The 20,168-nt window shown below is 51.2% G+C and overlaps 3 protein-coding genes across 3 annotated transcripts; all 3 read right to left on the bottom strand.

Annotated features, from left to right (window-relative positions):
• Positions 1-6,133: 6,133 nt before the first annotated feature.
• Positions 6,134-6,950, bottom strand: LOC134426298 (hemoglobin subunit alpha-A). The gene is made up of 3 exons (XM_063171185.1): positions 6,790-6,950; positions 6,463-6,667; positions 6,134-6,361 (listed from the first exon to the last, which is right to left on the bottom strand). The coding sequence occupies exons 1-3, from the start codon at positions 6,882-6,884 to the stop codon at positions 6,233-6,235; spliced, it is 429 nt and encodes a 142-aa protein (XP_063027255.1). The 5' UTR covers positions 6,885-6,950; the 3' UTR covers positions 6,134-6,232.
• Positions 6,951-9,071: 2,121 nt separating this feature from the next.
• On the bottom strand, positions 9,072-10,109 carry LOC134426297 (hemoglobin subunit alpha-D). The gene is made up of 3 exons (XM_063171184.1): positions 9,955-10,109; positions 9,637-9,841; positions 9,072-9,254 (listed from the first exon to the last, which is right to left on the bottom strand). Exons 1-3 carry the CDS (start codon positions 10,044-10,046, stop codon positions 9,126-9,128), a joined length of 426 nt encoding a protein of 141 aa, XP_063027254.1. The 5' UTR covers positions 10,047-10,109; the 3' UTR covers positions 9,072-9,125.
• A 2,931-nt stretch (positions 10,110-13,040) lies between these two features.
• On the bottom strand, positions 13,041-15,040 carry LOC134426296 (hemoglobin subunit pi). Its single transcript, XM_063171183.1, has 3 exons — positions 14,946-15,040; positions 13,819-14,023; positions 13,041-13,259 (listed from the first exon to the last, which is right to left on the bottom strand). The coding sequence occupies exons 1-3, from the start codon at positions 15,038-15,040 to the stop codon at positions 13,131-13,133; spliced, it is 429 nt and encodes a 142-aa protein (XP_063027253.1). The 3' UTR covers positions 13,041-13,130.
• Between the last annotated feature and the right edge of the window lie 5,128 nt (positions 15,041-20,168).

The raw sequence follows: 20,168 nt of genomic DNA, 5'->3' as shown, positions 1-20,168 counted from the left end.
GGCTTCTGTCTGAGTCAGTGACGCTCTGGAAGTGGTGTCGGTGTCCCTGTGATGGTCAGGGCTCACCACTTCTGATTCCTGCTCTGTGGTCCATGAGTCCTGAACACAGAGCCCTTCACATCAGGAACTCAGACAAAAGAGGAAGGCTCTGTTCTGGAGAGTGTTTCCTACAGTGTTTCAAACAGGCCTGTGGAGAAGTCTGGATTAGATACTGGAAGTATCCCTCTTTGAGGCAACAACCTGGGAAAATAAATAATGGTGGCCTGTGCAAATTGGATTTATGGAGCTTTAACAGTGCTGACCCATGAATTTTGATAAATACATTTCTACTATTAATAAAGGCACTGAGCTGCTCAGCTATTGAGGGATGTCTAAAAGCTTTCTGGATGAGCAGCTGCAATGCACATTTTGCTGTATTGCTTTCCATAAATCCATAGCTGGGATCCTCCTGGCCATGTGCAAAGGTCTCTGGAGAGCACAGAGCTGGCACAGTCTGCTCCCCTCTCTCTGTTTGATCCTAGTGCAAGGCATAAAAAAAGTGTCACTGACTGGAAAACTCTGTTTTAAGTATTTTCAGCTAGATCTTCATTGAATTGTGTCCACCCAACAGCTTGACTTGAAGTCACTGTGACAGGGGAAGGAAGAGAATAATGAGGAATGTACCCCAGGATTAGGGACCAAAACTCTGCTGTTGGAGTTGCACAGTTTCAGCTTTAGACAGAAAAGTCAAATGATGCTCCATCACTGCAGGAGGCTGCTGAAAGGATATTTGATGTACTCTGTGGAACTTTGCTATGTGCAGCTCTCAGTGTTACTCACAAAAGGAAAAACAGAAGGTCAATCCTTTCAGTGCAGATAAAGAGGGTGACCTGGATAGGGAAATGTGATCTAAAACAGGGGAGGCTGAACTTAAACTGGCTATTACAGCTCAGGAAAAAGATGCTGGAGTCCTCACTGATGGTTTGCCAAAATTGTAGCCTTGATGTGAAGATTAAAAAAAAAAATACAGTGGTGTCATCAGGAAGGGCTTGGGCTTGCAAAATAACAGAGAGAACATCTCCTGCCTGTTGTGTAACAGCTTGGTGCACCCACATCTGTGCAGGTCTGGCCTCTGATCATGGAATCCTATAATCATGGCATAATTTGGGTTGGAATGGACTTTTAAAGGTTGCCTAGTTCATCCCCTCTGCCATGGACAGGGATGGCTTGCACTAGGTCAGGTTGCTCAGAGCCCCATCCAACCCTGGTATTGAAAGTTTCCAGGGATGGGGCATCCCAACATCTCTGAATAACCTGTGCCAATGTTGTACCACTTCCACTGTGAAAACTTCTTCTCTACATCTAATGTAAATCAAACCTCTTTGTTTGAAACCATCACCTCTTGTGCTATGGCAACAGGACATCTTAGGATGTGAGAACATTGTGGATTTACAGCCCTAAGCAGGACAATTGAGATCAAGGGGATGGGGTAGCTGCAATACAAAGGGGTTTGGGGAGGCTGGGATTTTTCTCTGGACAGCAAAACATGCCAGCCCTACAAAATCATAAAGAGAACGTGGACCTGGTGCTTGATGAGAGTTAGAGGCCATTGATCAGTCTGGCGGATTGATTTAAAATGGATAAAAAGGACTTTATTTGGAGCAGGTGGGAGAATGAATTTCTGGAACTCACTGCCACAGGAGGCTGTGGAAACAAATAGGATCAGCAGGTTTATAAAAGGTAGAGCAGATTCATGAGCAGCAGCAGGCCAACAGGCAGATGCTGAAGGTAAGAGGCAGGAATGTAGCCTCTGGAATTGCTATTACTGCTTGTGTGGGAGCTGGAGGAACACAACCAAAGCTGGGCCCTCCCCAGATGGCATCTCCTGCTGCTGAAAAATGCAGAAAAACAACACAAGGAGAGAGGAAGCACTGATGTCACCAGCAGAGCACTGCCTGCATCTCAGCTCCAAGCAAAATCAGATCTCCCAGGTGGTTGCTGTGTGGTAGGAAGACAGAGCAACCAGCAGGAAGAAAGATTTTGCATTTCTATTCAATTTCCATCTCTGTAGTGAAAATCTAATCAATGCTTATTTTCTGTCTTCCACCACTTTTCCTTTTACCACTGGCAAAACAGCCAGTGGAGGAGGTGGGAGGATTCCAGAAAGCTTGAATTAAAGTATATTTCAATCATTCCTTATTTTCAGACTGCTTGCCTGAGGAAAAAAATCCCCTCCACCTCAAAAACTGATGGAAGCCACCTCCAAACATTCAATATCTCTGGGAAAAGACGGAGGGGGTAATGGGGTCACAGGGACAAGACCTTAGTGTCTCTTATTGTTAGCAGGGTAAATAAAAGGAGGAAACCAAGGAACTACAAACCAGTTGGGTTCAAGTAAAAAAAAAAAAAACCAACAATAAAACAAACAGTGGGACTTTTAATCAAAGAAAGAGATGAGTAATAGTCATGGCCTTTGCCAAGAATGAATCCTTTCAGATGAGTCTGTTTTCCTTCCGTGACAGATTCCAGTTCTTTGTTTACCATTATTATTTACTGTTCTGTCATCAATAACTTGTTTTGTAGTGGAGAACATCCTTATTAAGTTCTCAGATGTTCCTGAGCTGGAGAGGCTGCCAGCACTGGCATAAAATTCAAAAGGATTCAGACAAATCAGGGAGGAAAAATCTTTTTTCAGCAGGAAAAATCTGACATTTAGGAAAGACTGGCTGTCCAAACACACAGCAAAGAAGCAGAAGACCTATTGGCTGCACCACTCATGGGTTACACTATTGCCATATTGAATTCCAATATGGGATGCATAAAGAACAGTCTGTAAAACACAGTCTGTAAATAATAAGAACAGTCTGTAAAACACATGATGTTTTCCCTCCTCATTCCAGCAAGAGGATCTCTCAACTGGTCTCCTAAGATCAGCTTCCAGCAAGGAATTAATTCTCTATCTTCCCACTGCTTGTTTTCTAGATTCCCCTTGCCACTGGGAAGATAGAAAATTCATGGGAAATTCCCGTTAAACTCCCCATGGATGCTTGGCCTCCTCCAGGAGTGTGTGTTTCTGTGTCCCTCTCCAGGACACACTCCTTAGGGACACGACTATAGCCAACATAATAACATTAGAATCCAACTATCTGGACAATGCTCTTTGCAGCCCCTCAAGAGCCTGGTGGAAGTCCTGTGGTGGGGTAAGTCATTACCATCAAGCTCATTTCCTGATGTTGTTGACTCCTCTTTCAATAAGAATGAACTCTGAGATGCCACTTGCCTTGGTGTCACCGCAGAACAGAACACTGGGGGTATCTGAACCCTGGGTGCTTTGTCCATCAAGAATAAATGAGAGCTGAGGAAGGCCTGCAGAGAGTGGAGACATCAAACCAGACATGACCTGGAGATACTTATCCTCTTTCTTCTGCTGAAGCTGCCTGGTGTGGTTCAGCTTCCTGAGCGCTGCCATGCCTGGATCTGAGGGCTTTGTGCCCAAATCCTCCTCCTCAGCATCACCTGGGGCTGTTTCTGTGGCCATGCAGGAGTTGCCTCCAACTCTCTCCTCAGCCCTGGAGCTGCAGCAATGCCAGCTGCAAAACCAGCCTGGGCCAGCACCAGGTAAATATTTCACCTGCTGTGCTCCAGAGCTTGGCTGCTGTGTGGCTGATGGGCAGGGATGCAGCTCAGGGAGTGTCAGGACCCAGGATATCCCTTTGGCTGTCCTGAGCAGCCCAGACCCCTGCCAGGGGTCTCAGAGACCCTGGCACAGAGCCCAAAGTGCCCCTGTGGGTTTGATTATGACCCATGGAGCGAGTTACCAACCTTGTGTGAAGATCTGCAGGCCACAACAGTTCAAGTAGAACATTAGCGAAGTTATCATGGGGTGGAAAAGTAGATTTTAGGGTTTTTGGTGTGGAGGTTCAGGAGGCAAGATGGAGGGATTGCGGCATGTCCAGCCTTTCTCCTTCTTCTTCTTGGCCTCCATCTTCTGCTGTGATGTTGGCACTTACAGGTTGGTTTAGAGTAGAAGTTCACTGTCTAACATAGGTGATAGGTATTGGAAAGTTATTGTAAACATTGTATATGTAGTTTTTAGCATAAACACATAATACCGCCCCAGGGCAGGCAGAGTGCCTCTGGCTGTCGTGCTGAGTGGACCTCGGCTGGACAGGAGAAAATTTTTTATAGGTAAGATACAATAAACAACTCTGAGACTGAGAAATGAAGGGCTCTGACTCCTTCTTCAAGCGCCAGGCTGGGAAAAGAGACTTTGGAACTTTTCTCGGGGTCACTCTGAGCAGCGAGAGACCCCGACAAGGGAGTGCCAAGCTGTGGTCAGTGTGTCTGTCCCACGGGGCTGGCTGTGTCACACAGCCACGGCCACCAAGGGATGCCCAGTGAGGGGACCCCAGGGCTCTGAGCCAGAGCAGGGGGCTCGGGGCTGGAACTCTCAGCAGGGCTGATGGGGAGGGGTCCTGCACCCCCTCCAAGCTGGCACCAGTGTCCCCAAAGCCCTGGGGCTGGCTGGAAGCCCTGCTGCTCCCAGCCCTGCTGCTCCCAGCCCTCTGCCCGGCCCCGATAAAGCACCACGGCTGGAGGTCCCCATCTTGTGGCAGCAGGGACAAACGGCTGGGACAACACGAGCCCGGCGGTTCTCTGGCCAGGCAGAGCCCTGGCAAAGTGCTGCAGAGGCAGGACACTGCCACTGCCACCCAACGTGTCCTGCTTGAGGGCACAGCACGGCTCGGGAGCAGTCAGAAGCTGAAGCAAGCTGGGAACAGCTCTCACCCCTCACATACACATTGTCCCCACACTGCTCTTACACCTTCTCTCCTGTACCCACCAGGCTGGGGACCATGAGGACCCTCAGTGGCTGGGTTTGGAGGAGTCCAAGTCCGTGCTGGATTTGATGCTGGCCCTTCCCAATGCTTTCCACAGCAGTTCACACCTCCTTGCACACCTGCGTGCCCTGAGTTCCCACCATATCCTGGTTCTCCATGAGATCCCCAGGACGTTGTGCCTACAGCTCTGCCTGGGTGATGTTCCTGGCTGGAAGGGTGGAACCTGCTCCAACACCTGCTCCATAAAGGTGGATCAGATTGGCCAGTGATGCCCTGACTGGCTTTCTCCTCCCTTCCTCACTGTGCCCAGGAACAGAGGGTGTGTGGGCTCATGACATCTGTGGTGCTTTGCAGAAGAGACTCTGAAGGGCCTCCTCCTCTCTTTGGAGTTTCTCCTGTCTCTGTGCATTCACTGACAGCGTCTGGAGGCCATGGGATTATGGAAGAGGCTATCCTTGCCAGTGCCAAGGATCAGAGGAGCCTGTGGCAACCTTTCCTGGCTTCGTGAGCCACCCTGGGGCTTCCTTGATCCTTCCCCTCCTCACTGAGGACCTCCCAGCCCTTACTCAGCACCTGGCAGGTTGTAGCCTCCTGGGACTATCTGCTGCCCAGTCTCCCACCACACCCACAGCTGGAGGAGAGCCCACACTTTCCTTTATCAGCCCCCACCACAGCCACCCTGCTGTGGGGTGTGATAAGGGCTGGGGGGTGCAGACAGCAGCACAACCCCTGGGCTCCTTTTTGGTGGGGCCCTGACACCTCCCCACACTGCTGGATCTGGACTGAGCCCCATCTGCTCCCCTTGCAGCTCCCCAGGGTCCCTCCACAGTGACACCCAGCAATGGGCCATTTGGAGGAGGCAGAAGAAGACCCAGTGTGCTGGGTGTGCAAGGAAAGATGTCCTGGCACAGGGAGCTCCTCAGGCTATTCCCACTCTGCTACCAGGCAGAGGGTCACTGGTGCCAGGAGCCCCTGTGCTCCAGTGTAGATCTTCAGGAGGAGATGTCCTCTAGCTCTGTCCTGAACAAGGGTGCACGGGGCTGGTGGTGCAAGAGGGGATCCCAGCGTGGAATTCTGGTGGGACCCCCAGATCCATGAGTCTCTCCTCTGCACTGGTGCCCAGAAATGCTCTGTTTCCTACCATGGCAGCAAGGCAGTGTCTTGCCCAAATGCTGCCTCCTCTCAGGGACAGCAAAACCAGAGCCCTTTTCCTCCATGCACCCACCTGATGGGGAGACCTCCAGTCCAGACCCCCAGAGCACATCCCTCCCGCTCCCTTCCCGCGGGCAGCACACAGAGCAGGACACCGGGGCTGCAGCACAAATGCAAGAGATTTTATTTCAGAACATTTGACTGCTGGCTGTCGGAGGGCTGGTGGGGTGTTGGCTCCAGCTCTGGCCACAGCACACGCCTTAACGGTACTTGGCAGTCAGCACGGTGCCCACGGCACACAGGAACTTGTCCAGGGAAGCGTGCACCTCTGGGGTCAGCAGACCGGGATTGCGGGTGGCCACTGCCACCAGGAAGCACTGGCCCAGCAGCTGGAAGGGAAAACGATGTGGTGAGCAAGGGAAGGAGGGAAGGGAGTAGCCAGGGGGTGCAGGAGGGAAGCTGGGCTGGTCACCCCTCCCCAGAGACTCACTTTGAAGTTGACAGGGTCCACACGGAGTTTTTGGGCGTGGAGGTCGCTGAGCTTGGAGAGGGCACCAGCGAGGTCATCGATGTGGTTGACAGCTTCCACCAGGGCGCCCGCCACCTTCTTGCCGTGCCCCTTGACCTGGGCAGAGCCCTTTCCTAGGTCGAAGTGGGGGAAGTAGGTCTTGGTGGCGGGGTAGGTGGCGAACATCCTGCAGAACAGAGGGGTTCAGAGACAGCTGAGACAGGGACAGGGTGGCAAAGGATGGGGACAAGAGGGGGCAGATGCGAGGGAGTCGGGGCTGGAGACGAGAGACAGAAGGTCACACGATACCTCTCCAGGGCATCGGCGCCATATTCGTCGGCCTGGCCGCCGATTTTGGCGAAAACGCCCTTGACGTTGGTCTTGTCTGCGGCGGACAGCACCATGGTGTCACCTCCGAGTCGGCAGCGCCAGCACGGGTGTCCCCGCTGCCCGCCGCCGCCCTTATATGCGGTGCTGGGGCTCCGCCCGGCCCGGGGCTGCTGGAGCCCGGCCAGGAGGGGCCGCCCTGCCCTGCCCTGCCCCGCCCCGCTCCGCTCTGCCGGGCACCGGCACCGGCACCGGCACTGGCACCAGCCCCGACTGGCACCGGCACCGGCACTGGCACCAGCCCCGACTGGCACCGGCACTGGCACCGCACCGGCACCGGCGGGCGGCTCTGCCTCGGGGCGCCGGCTCGGGGTTAAGGTCAGGGCTTGTCCCAGAGCGGGTGGGTGGTCTCTGCCCCGCGGACACATTTAGAGTTAGGCTTGGAGTTAGGATGCGGTTGGAGTGCCCGGGCTGCCATGGGTTGTTGTTAGGGTCTGCACTGGCACCGGCGGAGGAGCCCGTGTGTGTCCCTTGGCATGGGACTGGCACAGCCTGGATGTGTTCTGGCCAGGTGTTGGCACAGCAGCGTGGGGGAGTCTGTGCCCCACACCCCCACACAGCCCCGTGTGCACCTGCATGCACAGCCTGACCATCCACCAGCCTGCACACACACCCCGAGCTGCCCCAGGACACACACTGCCCCTCCACGCACTGCCAGCTGCCACCTGCACGTCCTTGTGCTGTCCAGCACGGCTGCCCCACTGCACTCCCTGCTCTGGTTCCCCAGCACACCCCACACCCGTGTACCCCACACCACCCCACAGTGTGTGTCCTCTGCAGCCCCTGCTCCCTGAGCCACTGTCAGGCCAGCAGAGCCCGGAGCTGCCCTGCCCCAGCCCCCTGTCCTGCCCTGTTTGTGCTGGCCCTGCTGCTCTGGAGCCATGGGATCAGCACTGGGCACTGCTGCAAGAGCTTTGGGAAGATACCAGGGATCACTGATGTCTGTGGTGAGCCCTGTGTGCTCCACATGATGAGGAATGTAACAAGGGCAAGGAAGATGAGGGTGGTGAGGAAGGCAGGGAGGGTGAGGGGGCTCGCAGAGCTCGCAGTGGGTTCGGCAGGTGGCGCAGACTGGCAGTGACAGCTCACACCCGTGTTTCCTCCACGGCTGAGGTTCTTATCATTTGTGTTTGGGGCAGATTAGCTCGGTCTGGCACTGCTTCAGAGTGGGGAGGGAGGGCAGGGGGGGCTGATTTTCTGGGAAACAGCAGCAGCAGCAGCAGGGCAGTGTCTGCTGCATGTGTGTGCGTGGGGAGAGCTGCCAAGGCAGCAGAGCCCTTCAGACCGGTGGCACAAAAACAAACAGGTGCAAATGCACACGTGCCCACTGGGATGTGGACTGGGATGTGTTTGGAGTGCTGCGGGTTCACCTGCAGGTGCTGCTGCGTTCAGGGACTGCCAGGCCTGTTTGTGAGCAGGCAGGGTCCCTGCATGCCCCCACCTGCCCACACCTGGACGCTCAGGCACCTCTCTCCTGCAGGATCTTATCTCTTCCTTCTGGTGTCACAGCACAGAGCAAACCCAGGGCTAATATAGTATCTCGTAGCCCTCCACCAGTGATCACTGATTCTTTTAAAATTCAGGCTCCAAAATCCTGAAACCAGTGTTCCTATACTGGACTGCAGCTTTGCCCATCCCATTCCTACCCTGCCCAGGTCCCAGGGGACGAGCAGACACCTGAGGCAGGTGTGGAGGTTCTTCCCTGGCACTTGACTGGGATTTGTGGTTCAGGAGCTTGAGTCCCAGAACACTCTTTGTGCTTAATGGTCTGCGGTGGACTTTTTTCACTCCATAAATTCTCAGATTGCTTCTGGAGCTCATGCAAGCACTTAGCTCCTGTAGCACTCCTAATAAAGCCTTAAAAAGCCATCTTGATAGATGGAGACAGGCAGGATTTATCCTACACCCCCCAGGAATCCTTCAGGGGAATGCAAGGATCACATTTGTCTCGGTGCAGGCTTTGCCCTGCTCCCTGGAGAATTGCAGGCACAGCTGCATTCCCTGGGTGCTGCCATCAGCTGCATCCCGTGCTGGGGAGGACTGGAAGCCAGCAGGGCCCTGGGGACACCCAGGGAGCCCAGGGCTGGTGCTGCCCTTCCCGTACCTCATCCATCACACCCGCAGCCCCATGCCCTCCATCCAGTCCAGCCCAGCCCAGCCCAGCCCAGCCCAGCCCCCGGCCCCGGCACAAACGGAGGCGTTGCTGCAGCAAAAGAATATTTTTTTTTTATTGATGGTACACAGGCACGGCTGACAGCTTATCTGTACTTCTCAGCCAGCACGCTGGCCACGGCCGACATGAACTTGTCGACGGCAGAGTGCACCTCGGGGCTGTAGTCCTTACCCAGGCGGGTAGCCAGCGCCACCTGCAAGCACTGCGACAGGAACTGCAAGGAAAAACGGGGCTTAGCACCAATGTCCCCATCCCTGTCCCACACCCGTGTACCCCATCCCCTGCTGTCCACCCTCTCGCATCCCCTGTCTTCCATCTGCCGGCTCCCATCCCGATCCCTGTGCCCCATTCCCTGTCCCTCAGTCCCCATTCCGCATCCCCTGCTTCCTGTCCCCCCATTCTGATCCCTGTCCCCATTCCCCATTCCCCATTCCCCTGCTCCCTGTCCCCCCATTCTGATCCCTGTCCCCATTCCCCATTCCCCATTCCCCATTCCCCATTCCCCTGCTCCCTGTCCCCCCATTCTGATCCCTGTCCCCATTCCCCGTTCCCCGTTCCCCATTCCCCATTCCCCATCTCCCGTTCCCCCTGCCTGCCTTGAAGTTGACGGGGTCCACACGCAGGTTGTAGGCGTGCAGGTTGCTGAGCTCAGACAGAGCCTGGCTGAGGTTGTCTATGTTCTTGATGGCAGTGCTCAGGGCAGCCACCACCTTCTTGCCATGGCCACGGACCTGGTCAGAGCCCGGGGACAGGTCGAAGTGGGGGAAGTAGGTCTTGGTCGGGGGGTAGGAGCAGAACATCCTGGCAGAGTGGGACAGTCAGTGGTGCTGATCCCAGCTGGCCCCACCACTCCGGCCCCTCCGTGGGGCTCCCACCCTCTTGTCCCCTGTCCCATGGGGTCCCCAGGTCTGTACCTCGTCAGGGCCTCGGCTCCGATTTCCTCCTCGGCGCCGCCCAGCTTGCCCCACATCTGCTGGATCAGCTTCTTGTCCTCGGCGGTCAGCATGGTGGCGGCTGCAGGAGTGGCCAGGGATTGGTGGCAGCTGCACTGCAGGGACGCCTTTTATAGCTGCTGGCACCTCCACCCAGCCTTATCTTATCACACTGAGGGGCGGGGGGATGGCCGGGCCCTGGGAGCGGCTGCAGCACTGCCTGGGGGGCCCCAGATGCCTCGGGGGGGGCCCTGCCCTGAGGAGGCCCCTGGGGGCCCCAGCGGCCTGTCCTGCCCCACTGCACCAGCCCAACACCACAATGGGGCAGGGGGCAGCACCTTACCAGGCTGCCTTGTGGACAGCAGCAGCCCCAGGCGTGTCCCAGGGGTGCCACAGCCTTGTCCACCCTGGCTGGCACGTCCTCAAACCTGTTAGTGTGATCCATTATTCTCCATGGATGGGCCGGGGTCCTCCTTGGCTCTGTGGGTGTTGGGGTAGGTCCCACAAGTGTCCCATGTCCCCTCCAGACTTTGGCACATCCAGCCCCTCTCTGCCCCAAGAGCCCCATGGTCTCTGAGTAGGGGCCATGGACAGGCCTTCCCAGAGAATTCCAGGCAGGGAACAGCCTTCTCTTTGGGTTCACAGTCTTCCCAAAGTCCATCCTGTGATGCTTGTCATTCTTGGACTCCTTCCCACCCCAATGTGTGCTCCTGCCTCTTCCCATAAATGCTGGGAAATCCCTCAGACCCCATGGTGTCTGGTCATACAATAACAGAATGTTAGAATAATCAAATTATTCATGTTGGAAAAGGTGTCTAGGATCCTTGAGCCCAACCATTCCCCCAGCGCTGCCAAGGCCAGCACTAAACCAGGTCCCCAGGAGTCACATCTACACATCTGCTAAATCCCTCCAGGGACAGGGACTCCACCACTGCCCTGGACAGCCTGTGCCAGTGCCTGACAAGGCTTCCAGTGGAGAAATTTTTCCTAATATCCAACCTAAGCCTCTCCTGGCACAACCTGAGGCCATTTCCTCTGACTCTCACACCCTTCTGTCAGCCTCTGCAGGAAGGAGTTGGTGCAAACACAGGGTAAGGGACACAACAGATGCTGACCTGGCACATAAGTCAGGGATTTAAACCTCCAGGTTACCTGACACCAGTGGATACAGAATGCTTTAAAAGCTGCTGTGGTGACATTTAGATGTTTGGAGCCATTTGATGGCCTGAGAGCTTCCACATCATGTCACCCTGGTTTTTTCTAAGCCTTCTGATGTTGACATTCTTGTAGTGAACTTTCTCACACACTTTCTGTAAATAACTCATTGTTTTGCATTCCTTTATGCAAGAGGAGAGAGTTGATGGACTGTTGGTTCGTCCAGTGTCATTGGAGAGGTGGCACTGTCACCCTCCAATCCGCTGTCACTTTTGTAGAACTATAAATATTGGAGTCAGAAAATGAACTTCCCTTTTTTCCTTCACCTTGAGAACGGTGGTGAGCTTGTGTTCTTTCATGTCCTATAGTGACAACATCACATTTCTCCCCCATGCCCAAACACAGTCCCTGAATCCCAGGGATGAGATGAGGACTGCCACGTGCAGTGCTGGCTCAGGGTGGCCATCAGAGCAGGCTGAAGGCTTTGCCCCCACTGTTTCATGCCACAAGTCTCTGAGACAGGAGCTGACATGGTCCTGTGCTTCAGGTTTTTGGCCAGACTGCCCCAGTAAAAGGCTGATGTTCCAGATTTTGTGTGAGCAGCATTTGCACAGCATCAAGACTGTCCCTGCTTCTCACTCTGCCCCCACCCAGGGAATAGATTTTGAGGTGCTGGGAGAGGACACAGCCAGGCAGATAGGCCCAACTAATCAAAGAGTTATTTCATACCATATAACACCATGCTCAGCAATCAAAGGGAAAAGAAGGGGTCTGAGGGAGTTTTAGGGGGGTTATTTATGGTTTTTGCTCATGAACTGGCTGAACATCAGCCTACCTGTGGGATGTGGTGAGTGCCTTTGCATCCCCTGTTTTGTTTTATTCCCTGTGCTTCCACTTAGTCTTCACTTACTAAACAATTATTTCTGTGTGTTTATTTGATCTTGACCCCCAATTTTTATTGCTTTTATCTTCCTTTGCCCTTCACCTCCTCCCATTGAGGTGAGTGGGCAGCTGGGGTGCAGTGGCTGCACAGTGGGGTTATCCCACAGAAGAGACACATCAGATACCACACCCCTACTCCATGGAGAGAGGCACAAGGAGAGGACAATGCCCTGCATTGCAATGCAGGTTTGTTCCAACAGGCTGGGATGGGTTTTGGATGGGTCCTAGCAGGTAAAAGACTTTGCTGGTCAGTCTGGAGACAGACTGTGATGGATATACCTTGGTGAGCAGCTGCAGTCACAGGGCTTCAGCCCATTCTGGGCTTCTGCTCAATGTTATGTTGCTCCCACTGAATGTTTATGTTATGTTATGTTATGTTATGTTATGTTATGTTATGTTATGTTATGTTATGTTATGTTATGTTATGTTATGTTTGTTATATGTTACGTTATCCCCACTGAATTGGCACATGAATGTTCATTAGTATATGAATTAGTACATGAGTTTATAAAGTTTAATATTCCCCCTCCATATTTTGTATACATTTCAGAACACCCCTGCCTGAACAGTCAGGTGTGGGCACAACATACTGAGAAGAAAGCACAGAGACCATAGCTCACATTTGAATTATTTATTGGGTTTTGCAGATGACTGAGCCCCTGCAGCAGGGATTTAAAGTCCCTCCAGCCTGTCCTGGGCTTCTGCTCAATGCTACGTTGCTCCCACTGAATGTTTTGTTATCCCCACTGAACTGGCACATGAATTAGTATGAGTTCATTAATCTGTGAATTAGTACATGAGTTTATAAAGTTTAATATTTCCCCCTCCATTTTGTGTAGACATTCCAGAACACCCCTGCCTGAACAGTCAGGTGTGGGCACAACATACTGAGAAGAAAGCACAGAGACCATAGCTCACATTTGAATTGTTTATTGGGTTTTGCAGGTGACTGAGCCCCTGCAGCAGGGATTTAAAGAGCTGCCCAGGAAAGGGTGATATCCCAGAGCCTGGCAGCAGGGCTGGGCTGTGGATGGGCCTCCCTCACCCTCTGTTGAGGTGATTTATCTGTACTTCTCCGTCAGAACAGAGGAAATACTGGCCAGGAACTTGTCCCACGCAGCATGAACTTCTGGGGTGAAGTCACTGGGGTAGTGGGCAGCCACGGAGCACAGGATACAGTGGGAAAGCAGCTGTAAGGGAAAGCAGCATGAAATCCATCACAGTGAGTGCCAGGTATCAGTGTAGGGGTCTGCAATGGACCTTGGGCCCAGTGTGCCTGGGAATGACAGCTACATGTCCCAGCCAGGCAGTGCTGCTGCCTGAGATGGCAGTGAAGAAGCACAGTTGTCTTTTTTATAGGGCAAAAGGCACTGCTTGATCCCCCTCTCTCTCCCATGTGTCCTTTCCTTCCTCAAGTGCAACAAAGTGGGACTGCTTATAATTTATCAAAACTTTGTTCAAGACAGGTGATGTAGCTTGATGTGTGAAGCAGATTCATGAATTACAGCAAAACCAGCAGATTTGAGTCTGCCTAACACAAACCACAGGAGCTCCCTCAGGAGTTCTTTCCCTGCACTGGGCCAGAAAAGACTCAATCTCAGGTTAAAAATCATATGAGAAACCAGCACAGTCAGGGATCAAGCTGCCCTTAGCCCACATGACCTGTGGTCTGTAATTTTGTGATGGCAGGACCACCTTTGTGATGGCAGGGCCACCTTTCCACCCCTGAAAGCCTCTGTGCTCACTCACCTTGAAGTTCACGGGGTCCACCCTGAGGATGTAAGCGTGCAGCTCGCTGAGCTTGGCCAAAGCCTTGCGGATGTCATCGATGTTCTTCACGGCCTCCCCGATGGCACTCATCACCTTGGAGCCATGGCCACGGAGCTGAGCTGAGCCCTGGCTCAGATCAAAGTGAGGGAAGTAGGTTTTTGTCGGGGGGTAGCTGAAGAAAAGCCTGGTGGAGAACATGAGGAACAGGGTCAGCAGAAAAATGGTAAGAGGTGGTAAAACCTCAGAACAAGTGCAGTGTGAACCTTCTGCAGCACATGCAGATGAGACAGCAGGTTTATCTGTATGTACTAGAGAAGAATTAAGTGTTAAAACTTGTTAAAAACTTAATGTAGTTATATGTTTGGTTTTGTTTGGTTTTGTTTTAATAAATAAAAGTCGCAGCTTGTCACCAAATTTCCTTGTATTATATTATAACGAAGTTTCCAGGACCTTCAAACAAAAATGACAAAACAAGAATTTATTTGAATGGTACTCAGAATCCTGAAAGGAGGATCACAGTACTTTATACTGAGCTGTGAAGAGCATTTAAATCACTTTGAATAACATAAAAATGTCTGATAATTTCCAGACCCTTTTATGCCATCCTGTTTAATTGGTATGGACTTTGAATTACTGTGCCATGCTTCATGCAGGGGGTCCAGCTGTTTTGTTTCCTAACAGTTTGTTACCTAACAACTGGAACAATGAAAACTGAGTGAATTTAGTGGACAGCTATTCTCTTAATGCATAAAAACTGTAAGAGAAAGTGCATCATTTGTACAATAAACCACTTCAAGTTTATCCCCTAACAGGGATAATGGTGTTTAGGACACCGAGTATGAATGGCTTTGAAATCCTCACCAGTGCTTCTGGCTATGAATTCTTCTGTATGGCTATAAAGAAAAAATAAACCTATTAAATTGTTAAAAAATAATGGTTTACTGCTAGATTGTGAAGCATTTAATAGCACAGATATAACTCCTGAAGATTACACATCAAACAGCACAACTCTTCATCAAGTCTCCCCGGTCCCAGCGTGCTCTCACTCTCCCAGGTTCTACATGAGATGCATCCCAACAGCAAAGCCCTCTTTGGAGGGGCCTTACCTCTCCAGTGACTCTGCCCCAATGGCATCAGCCTGGGTGGCCACCTTGGCCCAGATGGTGACCACGGCGGCTTTCTCAGCTTGGGTCAGCGTCATTGTGCAGGAGCTGCTGGCTCTGTCCCCTTGCAGTGACCGCTCAGAGCAGGTTTGGGGTCCCCCCCTGGCAGCCCTGGTTATAAAGGGGAAGGGGGAGAGGGCCTTGGTGGCTGTCCACACTCATTGGTCACTCCAGAGGCCCACTGTGGACTGGGGGACACTTATCTCCCGAGAAGGAATGGCTACCCTGGCAAGGGTCAGCACGCTGTCCTCCTTGCCTGCTGGCCTTATCAGCTTCTTGCTTCTTAACCTAGAGGCTGTGTGGTCCAAAGAAATTGTCTGGACACGTATTGATACACGAGCAGAGAGATAATGCTGCAAAATTCCATTGATGAAGCTTTAGGAGACATGTCTAAGCTGAGGAGCGTGTGGGCTCCAGCACACCGAGGAGCCTGGAGAGAAATCTGCATTTCCCCCCTTGGGTCACAGATGTGAACACAAGACTCTGGGCCTTGCTGACCCAGCCACTTCCAGCATATGTGCAACATTTCACATAAAATGCTTTGTAGGTAGTGGTAGGGACAGGCTAGGAGATCTGTAGTGCAGCTCAGAGGAGAAATGATATCCTGAATTTTAAGAATAAGTGCAGATTTTGCCATTTGCTTCAGGACTTTGCCAGCCTCTTGCCAAGAATTAGGAACTCACTTTACAATTGCTGCCTGTGGTAACACTGGTAGTAAGGACTTGGGGTACAGGAATAGAGAGTTTGTGAAATTGAGTATTGTGCTGGGAAAAAGTGTGTGTGTGAGAAAGCTCAATCAGATTTCTTTTTTTTATAATCCTCAAACTGCACATCTTTGATTTCTAATGGTGCGATCTTACTGTTAGTTGTTCCCTCACTATAGGACATGGAATACTATGACGTGGACATGCTGCTCTTTTCAAGGTAAAAGAGAGTTTTTAAATTTTTAACTCTAATATTTATAGATTTCTAAAAGTGACAGTGGATTGGAGGGTGACAGTGCCACCTCTCCAAAAACACTGGATAAACAGTTTATCAAATTTCTTCTTTTCTATAAAAGAATGTAAAACAATAAGTTATTTACATAAAGTGTGTGAGAAAGTTTGTTACATACAAGAATGTAAACATCAGAAAGCTTAGAAAAATCTTAAAAAATCAGGGTGACAGTGCCATGCACTGTAGAATAGTCCTCAGCACTCCAGTTAGTGCTGGCTGTGTTGTGCTGTGTGCTGGACATGCACAAGAGCTGCTGGTACCATCAGGGCACAGGTCCTGGCTGGGTGAAGGACCAAACAAGCAAAACAAAGACCAGCACAGGTCTGTAATCACAGATAAGTGGGCAAAGTGTCAAAGAAATACCCTACTGGACATGGTTGCTGCAGAACCTCTGGGAGTAAATATCCTGCCAGCACATAAAGCAGAGGTAAATCTCTTTGCCAGGCTGATAAACGACAGCAGCCTCAGACATCAGACACCACTGAGAGCTGGCAGCTGTGCAAAGAGCACTGCCTGGTGCAGAGGAGTCAGATAATGCTCTCTGCCCAAGCAGCCCTGCAGCCTTGTGTGGAGAAGGTTGGTGTGTCTCAGGCAGAGATGTGTCTGCATTTGACAGCAGCACTACCCCCTGCCACAGAGGGTGTTCCCAGCCATGCCAAAGGGAAAGCCCTTCCAGGGAATAATGATCTGTGGGTGGTGCATGGACTGGGGCATGCCCAGCCTATGGTTACCTGTACCAGAGCACAGGTGTCACACAGGAGCGTGCCCTGGAGCCCCTCAGGAGCCACAGGGAGCTGTGCTGTGCTGCTGGAAAGGTGCTGGGTTTGAGGTGGCACCCCTGTGTGTGTGTGTATGGCAGGGATCTCTTCTGTGCTGTCATATAGGCAGAGGTCTCTCCTCTCTGGGTGGACTCCATAGCCTGAGGAGTTGATCCATACTCTACAGACACCACTTTCCTGGGCTGTGCCTCTGCCACTGCATCCTGTGCTGAGGTGGGAATGAGCCAGTGCTAGGGTCAGAACCAGGGATGGGGTCAGACAGCAACTTCTGTATCCTCTGGTGTCCCCACTTTGCTGGGGCAAGTGGCACTTGCAGAAGGACTCTGACCCGCTTCTCTGCATGCCATCTGTCACACAAATTAGAATAAACCTTGGGCTTTCCCAAAAGGCAGGCACAAAGCACTTGGGGCCTCTGAGCCTGCAAGCCTGGCTGTGTTTGGGAATCTTGAATTATCATCCTCTCCATGGAGGCCAACAACTCCTCTGGGATTTAATTCAGATTGTGTTCAGTGCCACAGCTCCTCCTCAGCTCTCCTGACCACGGGCTGGGTAATTCACTCACTTTAAGAGGGGATATGAAAGCAGACTCATCTGAGACACAAGGAGGACAATTGTTTTACCACAGGGAATATTATCAGAGGGCTCTTTGTATACCTTCCCTTTGACAGTGCCATACACATCCCCTGAAAACCCAGAGCTCACTCTGGCTACACAGGTGCAGAGCAGTGCAATCTCCAGTTCAAAGTGCCACTGGCAGCACAGGTAGAGCCAAAGCAAAGACAACATTCAGTTTATATGACTTAAATGGATGGCAGTACCAAGAGAGGCTGTATTCAGCATCCCTTGCTACACACATTTCCAAAACCTGCAGTTTTCCCATAGAAAATTTACTTTGAAAATATAGATGTTGTTGTGAAATATCCATTTACATAATGTTTTTGTCTCCTCCCCAAAGTGCTGCCTCTTATGTGTCGTGTTCATGGCAGTGCTCCAAGCTCTCCTCAGTGAGAGTGCTTTTAATCAGGGGTTACTCAACCAAGCTGTGACCCAGATAAACACAGGGATAAGGCACAGACCATGAGGATTCCTTCCTATTCTGTGTAACCTGGGCATTGCTTCTCTGTGACTGCAGGATTAAGGTTTGTGTGCCCACAGAGTGATGTCTGCACAGGAGGATTCATCATCACTGAAATCATTATGGAATTTCTATTATTTTTCTGAGAGTTACTCCTGCACTATCTCAAATGCCAGAGCAGCCAAAATGTGACAGTGGTTTGCTAGAAGGAGCTCATTGCTCACTCAGGATCAGGGCTGTGCTGGGGATTGTTGTGGGAACAAGCCTGGTGGGAGAAGTCTGCTCCTCAACACAACGTGACATGGAAAATGACCTGGCTTTGCATGGACCTCTCAGCCAAATTCCTCATTCCAGTGCTCCAGCTACCCATGAAGTAGAGGGACAAGAGAGTCCTGGCCTCAGGAATACAAAGAGCTGGACACGATGATTGCTGCTGTTCCTCTGCCACAGGGCCAGTAGAAAAGACATTTCTTCTGGGAACATGGGGAAAGCTCGTGGGATTCCCTCATGGAGAAACCCCACCAAACCTGCCTTCCTCTCCTGCTGCTGCTTCTCATGATGATCCACAGCTCCACTGCAGAATGTCAACCTTTGGGCTGGTCATGAATCTTTGTCAGAAAATCACCAAAGGGGATTTAAAAAAAAAAATTATTGTAGGTCCTTTTTAATCCAAAATCTGTTCCAAAAGTCGGCTACCAGAATTTCTCATTTTAAACAGCAGAAGCAAGCAACAGACCTGTTAGCTAATTGTAAAAGTGGGATTCTAATTTCCAACAGCCCTGATTGTAAATCCAGTTGAGTGGCACCATTGGGAGATCAGGGATAACTTTCCCCACAGGCCTGTATTATCCACAGGAATTGCCTTCCCCTCAAGGAGAATGCTGTGGATAAGGGGGGGACATATATCTGCTCTAACTCTGAAATATTTGAGGCATATATATTTTGAAAGTCTGGAAAGTGGAGTCTAAATCCTGGCTTTACTCTTCAATTTCCTACCACAGCTTGAAGAACTTGCAATCATTGCTTTAAACGACAAGACTAACTACAATTAAATGTCCAAGAGCTGGGAATGACAGATAGGCCTATAATTTATTATTTGAGAAAGTGAAATTATATTTTGAAGGAGGCACAGTGAAATTTTAAGATGACAGCCCAGTGCTGGTGTACAAGGAGTGCTCTGCTGTGATAACACGACTGGTCTTTAATCACCCCAGGACAACTCTCTCCCCTCAGCATTGCCTTCTCTTGCTCAATTGTTATCACTGGCCTTGTGCAGAATGGCCCTGCAGATTATACCCTGCTGGGGCTGCTCATCTTCAGCCACCCACCTCTGTCCTGTGTCCCTGGGGGGACTGCAGAGCAAAACCCAGAGTGGGGATAGCTCAGAGTGTCCAAGCATCTAAGTAATGCAATGAAATACAGAAGAATTTGCATAAAACCCCAGGGCATCCTCAAATATAATTGCTGATAACTTCTGATCTTGCTTAAACACACACAAAAAAAAAAAAATGAAGGCACCAAGACTGCTGCCAGGGGAGTAATGTCACCCTTCCTAATGCAGAGGCAGGAGTAAAAGCACAGGGACCATGAGGCAGGGTGTGTCAGAGCTATGAACATGAGCAACAAGCCCAAGGCAGCCTTTCCACGAGCATGGGGAGCCCACAGGTCTCACTTCCACAGCTGCCCCGCTGCAGGCACCCTGGTGTCACAGAATCATGAGGGCTGGAAAAGCCCTCTGCAATCATTCATCTGCAATATTGGCTCTGATGGAAGCAATCTACTGCCAGATGGTGGAAGACTGGAGAGGGACTGGAAGGGAGGACAGAGGGATTCTCCACCTGCAAATTCACCCTCAGTGGCACCCAGGCCACATTCAGCTCCTGCATCCCATCTTTTGTCCATGGCAAACCCAGGAGAGGTCATCAGTTCCTCTCCCATTAGGGGAAAAAGAATCCATGGCCTCATTCCAACCCACAAAAAATTCGCTCTGTTCTCACAATTAATTTACCCTTCTGCTCAATGTGCAGCACATGTGTAATTAGCTTCAGAAAGGCAGAAATGTTATTTCAAAAAACTGTTTGAAATGTCCCAAAGAGGCATTGCAGCAGGTTTTACCCAGTGTTCCTTTATTTCCATTCCCACTCTAATTACCCATGAGCCTCCTTATTTAATACTGTTTTATAAAGCTCTTCTTTTCTTCCCTGTTGCTACTAGAAAATTGCTGATGTGGAAAAAAAAAAAAGAGGGAAAGAGTCATGAGAAGAGTCATGGCAGACTGAGTGCACTTTGAGAAATCCCTATTCACACACACACTAC

This window comes from Melospiza melodia, chromosome 18 (assembly GCF_035770615.1).
Source record: "Melospiza melodia melodia isolate bMelMel2 chromosome 18, bMelMel2.pri, whole genome shotgun sequence".
Taxonomy (NCBI): Eukaryota; Metazoa; Chordata; class Aves; order Passeriformes; family Passerellidae; genus Melospiza; species Melospiza melodia.
Note: the sequence above shows the minus strand (reverse complement) of the source record. Positions and strands in the feature narration are given on the sequence as shown.